The sequence below is a fragment of the Argiope bruennichi genome, chromosome 6 (genome assembly GCF_947563725.1).
Source record: "Argiope bruennichi chromosome 6, qqArgBrue1.1, whole genome shotgun sequence".
NCBI classification, from domain to species: Eukaryota; Metazoa; Arthropoda; class Arachnida; order Araneae; family Araneidae; genus Argiope; species Argiope bruennichi.
This window is the reverse complement of record NC_079156.1, coordinates 107,246,890-107,261,820: the sequence shown is the minus strand read 5'-3', so window position 1 is coordinate 107,261,820 and position 14,931 is coordinate 107,246,890. Positions and strand designations below refer to the sequence as shown.

The following is a 14,931-nucleotide window of genomic DNA, read 5'->3' as shown; positions in this document are numbered from 1 at the left end:
CAAATCTCGTCAATACTGCTTCGTTCAGTGATGCTGGAACGGTAGGCTGTGCACAAGAAGAAGACCTTAAAACACATTCTTGAAATTATGTCTGATTATTTCTGTCTCTGTCTGTAGTATGAGCATGATAATTCAAGAATGTTTTGGTCATTGAAATTTGGCCTACGGTTTTTGCACTAAGTTTGTAGATTTTTATCAATTTTTGAGTGTAATTCATTAAGAAGAGGTTTCTCTTTTCAGCCTCTGTATATTAATTAACCTAAAAATTACAAACCGAAGAAAATAAATAATATTTTCACAGATTCTACATCTAAAATGTAAATATTCTATCAAAATTGGAATCAAATCCTTCAAGGGGGATCGTGTGTCATTCTATATGTTCGAAAGCATTTAAACGCAATAAGTCATAAACTCAATGGCTAAAATATATGATATTTGGTATATTATTTTAATACCATATTTGTAGTTCTGTGTGAAATTTTACTTTTAGTGGTCCAGAAAAAAAGAATCAAGAATACTTTCAGCTTTAACTGTATTTCAGTGATTAATTAAAAATCCCATGATAATACGCTATTTCGTAATTATTGTTTGCCAAAGGCATGCAACTAATATTACACAAGTATATTTATTGTAATAATAATATGTAAGAAAATTTCATGGATACCACTCCCTCTGGTTTAATACAATGTAAATCGAGAATTTGTTGTAATATGGTGGTGTATTATTTACCATCGCTATTCAGTAACATAGAGGAAAGAATTTCAGCCAATTAACCGGTTAATAAGGAAAGGACCTTTTATGTAGATCAGATATTCAAAACCAAGGTATTTCAATATGGTATCTATTTAAGGAACAGTTTGCTTCGATATATCCCAATGTAAAAGCTTGTGTGTATTATTATGGTATTATCATGTGAGAACATGATGTTGTTTTGATTTGGGGTTTTTGAAGCTTCAAAATGCACGGTCTGAAAATTGGTGATTTATCGCTTTTGAGCATGGATTTTTTTGCTTTTAGGGTTATTAGAAAATGATAAAGTAAGTTGTAACATTTGACAATTTATCGCCAACAAAAAGTTACAATTCTGGCTTGAATGTGGTTTTATGGCCCAAAAAAATAATTTTGGTTATGCTGCACCAAACATATGGTGTATATCAAGCATAAATGGTGGCTTAAAAACTCATATGACAGCAGATATAACGGGATTTATAAAAAAAGTGAAATGATTCAAACGTGATTCATTTCTAAAAATGACCGATTAACAAACAAATACACGATAAAAATAATCATGGAATGTTAAAAAATTATGTTACATGTAAAGTTTTCTTGCCAATGTTGTTTGCAACAGTTAAAATTCCAGAGCTAATATTAATGTTAGCTTTTTTCTTTGTGCCGATATTTGATGTAGTTCTTCTTAAAATCTGGATAAAAGCGTGGATTAATAACTGTTTGACTGAATGATTTGCTGCCTATAATCATTTATCATGTCTTCGTTTATGGTTTCTTCAATATCATAATCAATGAGGTCATCTGATTCTGAAACTTCTCTATCATCAAGAAATAAATTATCAATTAATATGGATTCTTCGAGGGGGTTGGTTGAACTTGGCAATTCGGTTGTATCTTGGACAAATGTGTCGTTTAAATCTCTAAATTCAGAAACAATACCTGTATTCTGGGAGTTTTGAATATTTTCATTAGAATCAATACTGGTATCTTGCTTAGCTTTTTTTTTTTTTTGGCGGCCGTGTGACATTACAAATTTTTATCATCAGTGAATGAAACAGAGATTTTAAATGTACAGAACAGGTTGGTAAAATTTAAATCGTACAGCTGAAAAACCTTTTTGTACAAATTCTTCAGCTCAATTTGAAACTCAAGTTAATTTTTTGACAATTACCTCTTATATGAAAATGTAAAGAAATAAAATGAAAAACAAACATATATGATAATTAAAAAGTAGGCAATAATTCTTATTTAGCTCTAGAAGAGTATGAACTCTCAAAGAACACACACCCAGAATTCGTCATTGTTGAGACATATTTAACACATTAATTGATAATGTGCTACAGCTTTACTGATTATTAAAAGTTGTTAGAAAATCTCTCATATCATTAGAGAACGCTAACAATCCGCACATGACAGAACTATTGGGAGTGTTTTTTTCGGTTGATTGCTGTTAAAAGAAAGGACCTCAAAAAGACAGATCTTTCTTATTCAGCAGTCCGCATAAAAAAGAAAACACCTTCTAACTCCAATAATAATATATGATTTCTGCTTTCACAGTTTGTCATGCGTCTTTTCCGTTCTCTGCTGCCCGATTATTTATAGAAAGAGAACATCGATCTCAAAACAGAAGTCCCCCTCCCACACACACTAAAAGGAATGGGGATTAGCTGGAGCAACAGATGCTCGCCCATCTGTTATTATATCTGGGGGAAGAGGAGGATTGGAGCTACAGAGAGAACTGTTGTGCTAATTGTCGTGTTCTGTGACTTAAGGCATTTCGTTTCTGAGTGAATTCTGTATTGTTAAGGAATAATTGGGATAAAATTTATCGTATTGTTTTTATTTTTTTAAACTAAGCATCTCTGTCTTAGAAATCTTTCCTTCATTTCAGGGATGCATTTCAGGGATAATATTTCTAAATACTCGAAAATGAAAGCATAAATATGCTTACTTTAAAAAGAGAGATGTTAGCTTTATTCATTATCTTTTTTTCTGTAGTGATTGTATCATCAATTATTTTTTGTTTAGAATTAATATCATTTTAGAATAGTCCCATTTATTACTAGGTTCGGCTAATTATAAAGGAGAATGTTTATGTTTCCTGAATTCATTCATTTCTTTTCATGCAAAATAATTTGAACTAAGCTATCAAATTTTGGTCAAATATAGTTTAGAAAATATAATAATATACTTCTTTTAACTAATACGAGCAGTTTGGAAAATATAATAATGTATACTTCGTTTTTAAATAATTTTTTATTAATTGAAAACTAAAAAAGATTTTGGTTCTTTCCACAATAATTTCGGAAAATATTATTACAAAAATTTATTTTTACATTCTTTTTAAAATTTAAAAAAAAAATCGTTTTTAATGATGTTGATTTATTTATCGTGGAATTTTTTTCTGAATTTTTACAATATTAGGTAGATTCCTTATAGGACGAGTACCTACTTCAATGGTTTTCAGGACACGACTTTGGGAAAATTTCTGTAGATCTTCACCAGTTAAAGTCCCTGGATTTCAAAACCACCCCACGTTCAAAAGTTTATATTATTTATATATAAGTATAGATAATATATATGCGTAAAACGCTTTTTCCATGTTATCTTGTGAAACAAGATAATTAGAGTAATTTTGTTTGGATTTTAACTAGTTTGAAGTATATTCAGTTTTTAAATTGCACCCACAATAATTCGAAAAAAAATGTTTAAATTCACGTTTTCAGCCTAGTAATGTTATTTGCGATAAAACCTGCATATAAAATCGATAACTCAAAAACATATCGATTTAGATATAAGAAATTTGGCATGGGATCATGTTACTAAATATGTTGTTCTGATTCGGTTTCAATTGTTCTAAAAAACGTCCAAAATGCATAATCGATTTTCTTAGTTAAACTATGGAACACAAAACTCTTAAATATGGGACTGTGAAAATAAAAATCTGGGCATTCGGGGTATTGAAGAACTTGCTCAAGATCCCTAGTTTTTATGTTGAAGGGAGGAGAGACAGCACCTTTATTTGAAGAGAAAATTTCGAAGACATTTCTTCCTCTGATTTAGTATTATTGAAGAGAATTTTACTGAGCTTCCGTGACAGAGTGGGATTTTTTTAAATCACAGATAACATTTATCTTTTTAGTACTGTTTTGCATTTTAATAATTATAAATACATAGCCCATAAGAAGAGTCAGTCATATCATTGACTTTCCGACCCACCCGAAGACGCACGGATAATAAATACTGAATAACCGAATAGCCACAAATGCAACATTGGCGGAAACTATGATTGAGTCCTAAGGGGCATCACCGGTCGCTGTACAAACCTTCCCTAAGGAAGTACGTCCCGTCATTAATAGGAGGAGCCAGACTCCCACCGGTTTATGTACCCTCCAGGGTGGCGGGATCCAACCACCATACCGGAAGCATCTCATCCTCATTCCGAGGTGCCCCCCCCCGGAACCATACGAAGAGAAAAGAAATTGTCACTGTTTCGTAGTGATTCTTTTTTACTGATTCAAAACTTCTATAAATTTAAATTTTTTAAATTTGAAATACTGTTCAATTAAAACCTCTAGGTCCTATCTGTAAATTATTATAATAATATAAAATGGGGTTTAAAAAATTATTTCAAAACATTAAATACAATGAATCTGGGAAAAAGTGCTTAGATACTGGTATTATACACTGGTTATACTGATACTTCTCTAATTCAAGAACACAAGAAGTGAACTACATCGTACTCAAATGTGGACTTAAAACATTAATCTTTGGCTACTTTTTTTTTCAACTTAAGATATATTATTACAAATCTCCCAATAAAAATATTTCGCAGATTTTCCAGTTACGAAATTACTGAAATAATTAATGACCAACATGCATTACATAAGAATATTATTTTATTTATTTACTTTTGATTTGATACTAAATGACTGCATATACACAATGAATAAATTAAAAAAGGAAATGTTTTATTTCATTTCTTAGAGGAATATCATAAAAAGCACCAGTTTTCGCAACTTTGCCTCAGAAATTACTTTGGATCTCAAATTAAGATATTTCTCCTAAAGCAGTTTAACTTAAGATCCAGAATTTGTTTCTCCGCAGACAGCTTTTGAGGAATGGACTGCTACTGCACTGGGATTTTCTCCGTCCTTTCTTCATACTTTAATACAAGATTCTTGGGGATCATAAGGCCTGGACCAAGGCAAAATTCCAAAGGAACCTGAAAATAGAAGAATGAATATTCATAAAATTATATATTTCAATTAAAATACAACAAGTAAAGACATTAGCATTCTTAACCCTTTATTCACCGACTAATTTTACTATCAATTTTGTAACTTTATTTTTGCACCAATAGTTAAGTTTCCTTGCAGAAAAATAGCAATGTATTCAAGAAATTTTTTAATTAATCGAAATATCTTAATTAATTTAATTAATAATTAAATATTTTTAATTTCTACTTTAAGCTTATAGTATTTACTTGCTATTTGGGTTACATTTTCCGTGTTCTTTTGAATACCGTTAGAAAAAATAGTGGTATTACGAAGATGCAAGCCAGATATAAATGGTAATTTTAAGTACCGTCGGTAAATAAAGAATCAAACTTTGGATTAAACTTCAACAACGATGGTTAGATTTTTAATAGAGCAGTTACAATATATTTTATACTAAATTTGTATAATCATATGCAATAAAGGTTAGTGTATGGATGGAATTGCTGATATATTTCAAACGCACGTCCACGCAAGTGTTTGGAGTAGCAAAATCTCCGAATTTACACCAGTGAATGCGATTAAATAATATTTGGTTGTCTTAAAAAAAAAGCCGACTTACACAAAAATGCTAATATCATTCCGTTAAGTCATATCACTGATTTTCCGATCCACCCGAAGGCACACGGATAATAAATACTGAATGACATGACAGCCGCAACAGCAACACTGACGGGAAATGTGGTTGAGTCCTAAGGGCCGTCACCAGCCACGATACAACCCTTCCCTAAAGACGCACGTCCCATCATCGATGGGAGGAGCCAGACCCTCACCATTTCGTGTACCCTTTAAGGTGGCAAAATTCAACCACTATGCCGGAAGCATCTCATCCTCATTTCGAGGTGCCCGCCTGAGGGGGGGGGTATCCTTCCGTCAATGAAGGAAGAATCCATTGTTTACATTATTTACCAATTTTGATGCAACGTCTATGCTACATTCTATTTTCAGAAATATAAATCCATAGATAATCTTATTTTATCTCACCCAAAATTCTTCAAAAAATATTAAAAAATTGTGACTTTACTGAATAAAATTATGTCACTTGAAAAATATCTATCGATAAAACGGAGATGAGAAAGTGGGTAAAACTCCATTTCAAGATCCCAGATGAAGCTAAAACTTAAAACTTTCGGCAGTTTTATTCCATTTCATTTATGTAATTTTAATTTATCAAATTTTAATAAAATTTGTATATCTTCTAACATTTTGACGTCTTAATTTTTACCTATACAAACTCTATGAGATAATCATTTATTAATAACTAAAAGAATTTTAGAATCTTTCAATTCTTTTCAGTCTACCAACATAACAACATAACGTCAGTCTTATTGAGAGATAATTTCAGAGAGAACTGCAATCATTCCTGAAACATCAGAAAACTTTTTAATGTAGTCTGGAAGTAGTTTTAAAATTGATGTATGCTTAATATCTATATGATTAAAACAATTAATAAAACCAAAAAACAGTACTTAGTACCGTCCAGTTTCATCAATTTTAACTTTATATTGTTACTTCTAGAATTTAGTATAGAAAGGAATCTATTTATGTTGTTGTGACTTATGGCATTTTACAAGCCTGCTGACAGTTATCTGTCAGCGATTTAAGCCGAGTAAGCTTCTCTTGTTTTTCCAGTAGTGCCAACTAGAGCCAAGAGTACGGCTTAGCTACTTCATGCGTCACATTCGCTTGCACAACCCCTTTTTACGAGGGAGCATATTTACACACCTCATAGATAGATAGAACACAGAAGAATACCCGAACCGGGACTAAAACCTGGGACGTCCAAATCACTGGGAAGACTCGTTACCCCTGTTACGTAAGCATGTTGCCCCGCCTCTCACTTGTAACGCCTTCTAGCGGTATATGTAAAAAACCATCAGTCTTTGTAACATCATCGACGTAGCAGCAACGCCGAAAGGCAAGGCTCAATCCAACTCCCGAAAGCGGAGAAACAATAAATTCTTAAAAATACAAAAAAGGTCCGTCATCATTATCAAACCTCTCCAACCCCTATGCCAGAACGCCGTGGAATCTATTTATAGTTTATATTAAAGAATCTACATGAATATTTGTTTTATGAAACATATTTCCTAATTGCCTATTTAGAAAATCCATATTCAAAAAATTGCAATTTATTGAGTCACCTTTGTTTCAGCGCATTTGAGGATCACGAAATTGGCGAGAAGACAGACGAGGCATGTTTTGATTTGCGTCAGGGCGAATCTCATCCCAATGCAGAGTCGGGGACCACTTCCGAAAGGCAGGTAAGCATAGGGATCTCGCTTGGCACTCACCTCCGGTAAGAATCTGTGGGGAAAAGAAATCTATTACATACAGTAAATGCAAAATAATTCAGTTTAAAGAAAAAGATATATGAAGTTCATGTAATTGATCTCATAAATCTGTAATACATATCTGATATAATCAGAAAACACGATTGCAATCAGATTCAGATTGATCAGATTGCAATCAGATCTGAGGCAAGAAGATTGCAAATACCAGCATGTGCAGATTTAAGCTAAAGGCATTTCTTATTTGAATTAATAGAAGCTCGACAAAAAAAAAGTTTTCTCAGCAAGATGGAAGGCAAAGGTAGTTTCCTTTGCATCTAATGTAGTCTGGAAACATAAATTGTTGTAAAATAAAATTATCTGGAAACATAAATTGTTGATGTTAGGAACAGTCAAAATTAGAGCTTCAAAATCCTTTTTCAGCCCCTAACTTCTAAGATATTGCAGTTATCGAAATATTTTAAATACAAATGTTGTTCGTCTTAATAAGGTTCTAATTTGGATAATTGAATTTATTTTCCTATCTTCAAAATTAAGAAAATTATCGCAAAAAGAAAATTCCCCCCATCCCCCCCACACTTCCAAGCTTTACCAGTGCATCTGAGTTGATTAATGTTCTCTTTTGAAATTACATGAGGGTAAATTTGAATTTACTTCTTAATTTTCAATTTTGGTCAGATGATACCTCATCCTAATTTTTGTGCCGCAAATGTCAGGGGAGGATGTTTGACTCTCGACTATTCAACGTGCGCCGAGTCTGTATTGATGTCTGGAATCCAATCTTAAATACATAACTGTTCAGCTTCGAGATCCTGACACGATGCAATCCATGAAAACAATTACTAAGATCATTACTGCACAGATAGTATTATGAAAAAAGAACCATGTAAAACATGTTAAATAATTTTGCAATTTTTAAAATTGTAGAAAAAGAAAACGTGAATAACCTGTCTGGATCGAATTTCTCTGGATCTGGAAAATACTTTGGATCATGATGTAAAGCGTAAGTTGGAATGAAAACTACCATACCCTTAGGTATGGTTATGCCGGTGTCTCCTAACTTACAATCTGCTTCGGTCATCCTTTCCAACCTAAAAAAAATTTATAAAAAATATTATAAAAATAGGTTTTTTTTAAATCATTTATATCAACGGACTAAAAGGCAACTTTTGTATTTTAATTATCGGCTAATTTTAGTTTTTTATTTAAAATTCATGATGAAAAATGTCATGGAATCACAAAATCAGTTTTTTCCCAAATTCATTAACAGGTAGCGCCACGTGCGTGGAATCAAAATTTGATTAATCTCTCGACTGATAATTAAGTTCTGGAAAGCTGAAATTATACATTATCGCTAAAAGCGCTCATATCTCAAATATATATTTTAAAAAATCTCAAAACTCTAACACACTAAGAAGTGAGTGAAAAATCATTAAAATTTCTTAATTATAAACAAGAAATCATTCCAATTTAATAAAAGTTTATATAAAAAAGAAATAGCAAAATATATCGATTGAATGACATCAAATTATTGTATAGATTTCAATACTTCTTTGGAATCGGATTTAAAAAAAAAAAAAAAAAAACCGTCGTTTGTTAGAGTCCATAATGCCTTCTCATCGACATCAATGTATGAGGAAGAAAACATAATTTATTTACAGACAATATTCCATTAGCTTATATCTTAGATTCCGTACCCTTACATGGAAGATTTTATCACATAATAGAATAAAACAATGCAATGTTATTAAGTTGAAATGTCAAAAATATTGCTCAAATTAAAGCTTCAGAAATTATAAAATGTATTTTAAATTTTAGAAAAAGACGCTTTAACTGAATCAAAATGAAAATTGAAAACATTAAAATCTTCTGTAAAGTAGCAATAAATTATTTTAGATTCTGGTCGGGAAAAAAAATTGGCTAGCAATCTATTTTGGAGACTTTTATTAAATGTTTAATTAATTTAAGGACCCTACTAGGTTGAAAACACGAATTTGGATGAAAGTTCGTCTTTTTATTTATTTATATTTCTTGAAGTTTCAAAAAAATAAAATAAAAGATATGTTTTTGTTTCCGGTGATATCGTTAGTTTGTCTTTATGTCAATTAGAAGCCAGGTTATAGCAAATTATTGACATATAAGCATTTAAAAGCTTTAAATGCATTTGCTGAAAAACGGTTTTTTTTTTTCATAATTCTACATTACGAGTATCGTTATATCACAAAAAATAATCAAGATATCTCAGTGAAATTTATAATTAGTGCACGTTATGTTATGTAGAATGCAATAGACAATGGCTTTGTTCTTGAAAGCTGGTGAAGTGGATTTATGATGGTTTAATGTAAATTTTGTTGGAAGAAATTCTAAATTTCATATATTAAGCTCAAAAATGTTATTGTTGAATATAATTCTTAGATAATAGCTAATTATACTCGATGATATGTTACACATGTAATCTTACAAAGAAAAAGGAAAACGGTAACAATTTATTTCCTTGAAAAATCCCAGCGTTTTTCAAATAAATGCTAAAATTTACATCAAAATACACCTTTTTTTTTCAAAAACTGCATATATTTTAAAATAATTTCATTTTTATCCATTATTTATCCTTATATTAATAAAAAAAATCTTATAAACATTAAAATATTTTTTTTAGAAAATTCCCCTCTGAACCTTACCGTATATTTTAAAGTAATGAAATAAAACATGATATAATTTTAGATTTAATAAAACATTGCATAATATTAAATATAATATACAATTTAGGGTTTGTAATTAGGTAAATATTTGATGATTGCTTATTTAGCGATATAAGTTTGCATATTTCGTCTTTTTTTAAGAACATTTTTTTTTCATTGTTCAGGCAGTTATGATGCCTTTATATGTATTTCCACGTACAAAAAAATATAGATTAGATGCACTTCAAAGAATCTAACTCATAAAGTTTAAACTCGCTAAATTGGCTAACTGGATTTTTTTTAAAACTTTAGTATTAAGAAAGTTATAGCGAAATGAAAATTTCACCCCCCCCCCACTATTTCCACCCTCCTAGATGGACCATTTAAGAACTCGTCTGACATTTTTGCATTTCTAACAACATATTCCAAGCCAGTTGAGATCGAAAAAAACTTACTCTAATTATCCTGTTCACAACATAACGCGCGCACACGTACACACACACACGTACACACACACACACACACACACACACACACACACACACACACACACACACACACACACACACACACACATATATATATATATATATATATATATATACACACACATACAGACAAGAATTGTTGCGATAAGTAGTTTCCTATAGGAATCTACCTAATATTAAGATTAAACACATACATAAACACACAATAAGTTAAATTTTTCCACACTTTAAAAATAATTTTCTTTTCATCACTTATAATTATAATTTAAGTATATAAATAATATACCTTGTTTGATTTACATGGACTTTTGATTTTTTTCTCCTTCCTCTTAGAATTTAATTGCTCTAACTTTAATTATCTGTCATCGACCAGACATTAGTAATAACAACAACAATCTCTCTTAAACAGCTTATTAAACAATTTTTTAGTTTCATTTTCGAATGAGAGAGATGTCCTTTCTTTATTTATAAAGCTCTTTGCAGTGGAGAGACGCTGCCAGCTGCCTCTTTCTTCTTTGAACTTTCACCAGTCAACTTCACGAACTCACTGGTGAAACTCACTGGCGAACTAACTTTGTCTCTTTCATCTGGAGATGGCCACATTTTATTTAAGATATGGAGGGCTTAAATTCTTCTTTCATTATTTAAAAATATATCTTAAAGATTAAACGAGGATAAATTAAAATTGCATTCTCTTCAAAGTGTCTCTATATTTCTGATAGCTCACATTTTGTTATGTATATATTAATATGCTCTGATTACACAAAAGCTAAAGATTGAAAGTGATAAATATTTGCTTTATTTTCACTTGATTCAGTATTAATGCACTAAATATTTTTTTTACCTGGGAATAACTGGATATAGTCGCAAGCTTTCAGATAATACATTGTCAAGGTATTTCATTTCTTGAATTGCTTCATATGTTAATTTTCCCTAAAATATACAAATAACGATGAATATACATAAAAACAATATAAAGGTCATTATGCACTATAATTAACACTACGAATATTAGCTAATAATCGCCTTTATATACTAAACGCACAGCTTTTATACTTTCTCTTATATGAAGTATATAAAGAAAAATTATTGTAATCATCAAATAAATCCGAAATCGAGATTTCGACGAAATTTTACCTATCTAACCACTTTTAGTCCGAACACGTTTGTGGAATTTTGTCTGTCTGTGAACAATCTAACTAATAAAAACCTTTGAGCTAGATGAATGAAATTTGGTATATGGAATTAGGAATTAAATTGGTATATATTTATTCTGTACCTTCGTTTTGAACTTGACCTTTCCGAGAAAGTCTGCCTATTTGACTGTAACGTAATAATTACAAAACGAAGAAAACTAGATGGATAAAATTTAGAATTACATCGACAATTTAGAAACTTATCAAATTTGAAACTATGTTCGTTAAAGAGTTGAGATTCTATTAGTCTGTACTCTCACAAGCATGTAAATGCGATAATTCGAAAACATAATGACATAAAAGCTTCCAAAATGTACATTTGTTAGTGAAAATATAGACCGGATTAACCATATTTCAGCAATAAGACTTCAAAAATCGCATATTAATTGATTCTTACGTCACTAGTGTGGTGAAAGCTTATAAGCCAGTTAACAACTACGCTACCCGACAATTGCTTTTGTATCGTGGTCATGTTACTGGACTGCGAACCTCAAGGTCCCAGATTTTATCCTCGCTCATCCCAATCCACCACATTGGTAATCTTGAACCGGCTACTTCGACCCTCCCTGAGGCACACTGAAAAATCTGAACCTTTCAGATTTTTCAGACCACCGCAACAGCCACACTGGAAGGAACTGAAGTTGAGTCCTAAGGGCCAACATCGGCCACACTACAACCCTTCCCTTGGGTAGTACTTCCCGTCAGAACTCCCCCTTTTCAGTACCCACCAGGGTGGCTAGAAAAAACCACTATACCGGAAGCTTTACATTCTGAATTACGAGTTGCCCCCGGTTAGAGAAAGTACAGTAGACTCCTGATTATCCGCGCCTGCCACACAGAGTTTTTTTTTTTTTTTTTTTTTCTGTACAAGCGTAAAGCCAAGAAAATAAAAATGTTAACAAAACTGGGCGAAACGTTAAATTTGCTAACATCGTGCTTATTTATGGCAAAAATATCCCAGCCCTTCTCGGAACCTTCCCCTCAATCTTCTCGGAACCTTCCCCGCGGCCCTCTTGGAACCTTCCCCTCTGATGAAGAAGTGATTTCTTACTCACTCTTGCAGTGCCCGCTCCACCGCCCTCTCTCGACTTAATCTTACTGACACGTCCACTTCCTCCCCCTCGTCATTGTTAGTTTAAGCCTGATAGTGTTTGCGAACCGGTTGGAGTTAATTTCTTATCTTTTATTGTGTTCAGTGCTTGTGCTTTTTGGTTTTGTGTTTATCGTTACCGATTTAAAATGTCAGGAAAACGAAAGAAGGTTGTGTTGACGATTGCGCAAAAACTAGAATGAATTTCTAAAGTAAAAAACGGCGCTACAAGGCAGCAGATGGAATTGGATTACGGAATCACGGAAACAACAGTGCGTGACATTCTAAAGCAAGAAGACAAACTGGTGAACTTTGCATCAATGTCGAACAGTGCTTCCGCTTTGAAAACGCGAAAAACTATGAAGGGTTCTACCTTTGATGAGCTAGACACGACATTGACAGAGTGGTTAGCTCAAGTTCGAAAAGAGGGTACTCCTGTAAATGGTTCTATCATTGCGGCGAAGGCAAAATCCTTTTTTGAGTTGTTAGGCCTGAAAGGAAATTTTGATGCAACTTCTGGCTGGTCGACTCGTTTTAAGCAGCAACATGGAATTCGAGAAATTGGACTTCATGGGGAGAAATTTAGTGGTGACCAACAAGCAGTCGACGATTTCCAACATGAATTTGAAGAATTTGTTTTAAAAGAAGAGCTATCTTTTGAACAAATTTATAATGCCGACGAATCGGGACTTTTGTGTAAATGTCTTCCCACTCTCACTTTAGCATTTGAAAGTGAAAGTAAAGAGGCGGGTCATAAAAGCAGCAAGGAAAGGATCACTATTATGTCTTGTAGTAAAGCTACCGGTGGACATAAACTTAGACTTGTTGTCATTCGAAAGTAAAAAAAAACCGAGATCTTTCAAAGGCACAAGGATAAAAAATTTGCCCGTTCATTTTTCAAGAATGGTTCGAAAAAAATCTTTGTTCTTCAAGTGCGTAAACATCTTAAATCTAAACACCTGCCTGAAAAAGCTGTGCTATTGATCAACAACGCACCTTCTCACCCAGCAACAAGCGTGCTAAAGTCTTCTGATGGACAAATTTTTGCAAAGTTTCTCCCCCCAAACGTTACTGCGCTAATCCAACCCATGGACCAAGGAGTCATTGCAACAATGAAGAGAACATACCGAACCAAGCTGCCAATGACCAAGATTGAAGAAGGTTATGATCTGAAAAAGTTTTGGAAACACTACACAATCTTGGACAGCATCTACGATATTGCATCTGCATGGGACTCAGTGAAACCGTCAACCCTCATAAAATCATGGAGAAAACTCATGCCTAATGTTGAAGCCAATAACAACCTAACCCCTTTGAGTTGTGAAGAAGAGGATGTAGGCACGCCCGCGGCAACTCTGCCGATATGGTGGAAATAGTTCCGGGTGGTGAGAACGTCGATGCTGAAAACATTAACGAGTGGTTGGAGTGTGACGTCAACGAACCTGGCTTCGAACGCTTGACAGATGACGAAATTGTGAAGAAAGCAAGGGGAGAGACCGAGAATAAAGGAGAGCGAAGTGAAGGCGAAAAAGAGCCCACTGTGCAGATGCGGAAGACTCACAAAGCGGCTTTGCAACAAGTCGACGGACTGCTGAGCTATTTGGAAGAACAAGACGACGCGGAGTTGGCCGAGAAACTTATGCTACGAAAAATGCAATCTCGGATCAAGAGAAAATGCTTCCAAAGCAAGAAGCAAACACAAATGACTGATTTCTTCAAAAAAGTGTAGTTTTACAGTTATGCTTTTGTAATTACATAATACATTACAGTATTAAAACAGTACATATGTATTAATTTTTCTGTGTATCCTTGACGCCTCTCGTAAGTAGAAAGCACTTTTCTGTTTTCATTAACAAAATTCATTTTAGGTTAGTTTTGAGTGATATACTAAAATATTAAGCGTTAGTTAAACATTTCCTGCTGTTTATTTTACGTTTTATTGTACATAAAACGATTTTTCAAAGTTGGAATGACTGTTTTCTCTTTTGCTATATCCGTTTTTAGCTTTTTTCGGATTATCCGCGATTTTTGTTATCCGCGGCGGCCGCGCCACTCAATTCCGCGGGTAACCGGGAGTGTACTGTACAAAAAAGTAAAGACTATACAAAAAAAAGTTCAGGAGGACCATTTCTCCTGGTTTGTTTATATAATCGAAGCAGAAAAATTCAAAAGTTCAACACTG

At 32.8% G+C, this 14,931-nt stretch overlaps 1 protein-coding gene across 1 annotated transcript in view; it reads right to left on the bottom strand.

Annotated features, from left to right (window-relative positions):
* Positions 1–4,610: 4,610 nt before the first annotated feature.
* The window catches only part of LOC129972418 (cytochrome P450 3A8-like), a 41,232-nt gene continuing 30,911 nt past the window's right edge, over positions 4,611–14,931 (bottom strand). Inside the window, exons 11-14 of the mRNA XM_056086552.1 lie at positions 11,308–11,396; positions 8,245–8,388; positions 7,151–7,313; positions 4,611–4,954 (exon numbers count right to left, since the gene is read on the bottom strand). Coding sequence (XP_055942527.1) covers positions 4,859–4,954; positions 7,151–7,313; positions 8,245–8,388; positions 11,308–11,396 — 492 coding nt within the window. The 3' untranslated portion in view covers positions 4,611–4,858. The remainder of the gene's footprint in view (positions 4,955–7,150; positions 7,314–8,244; positions 8,389–11,307; positions 11,397–14,931) is intronic.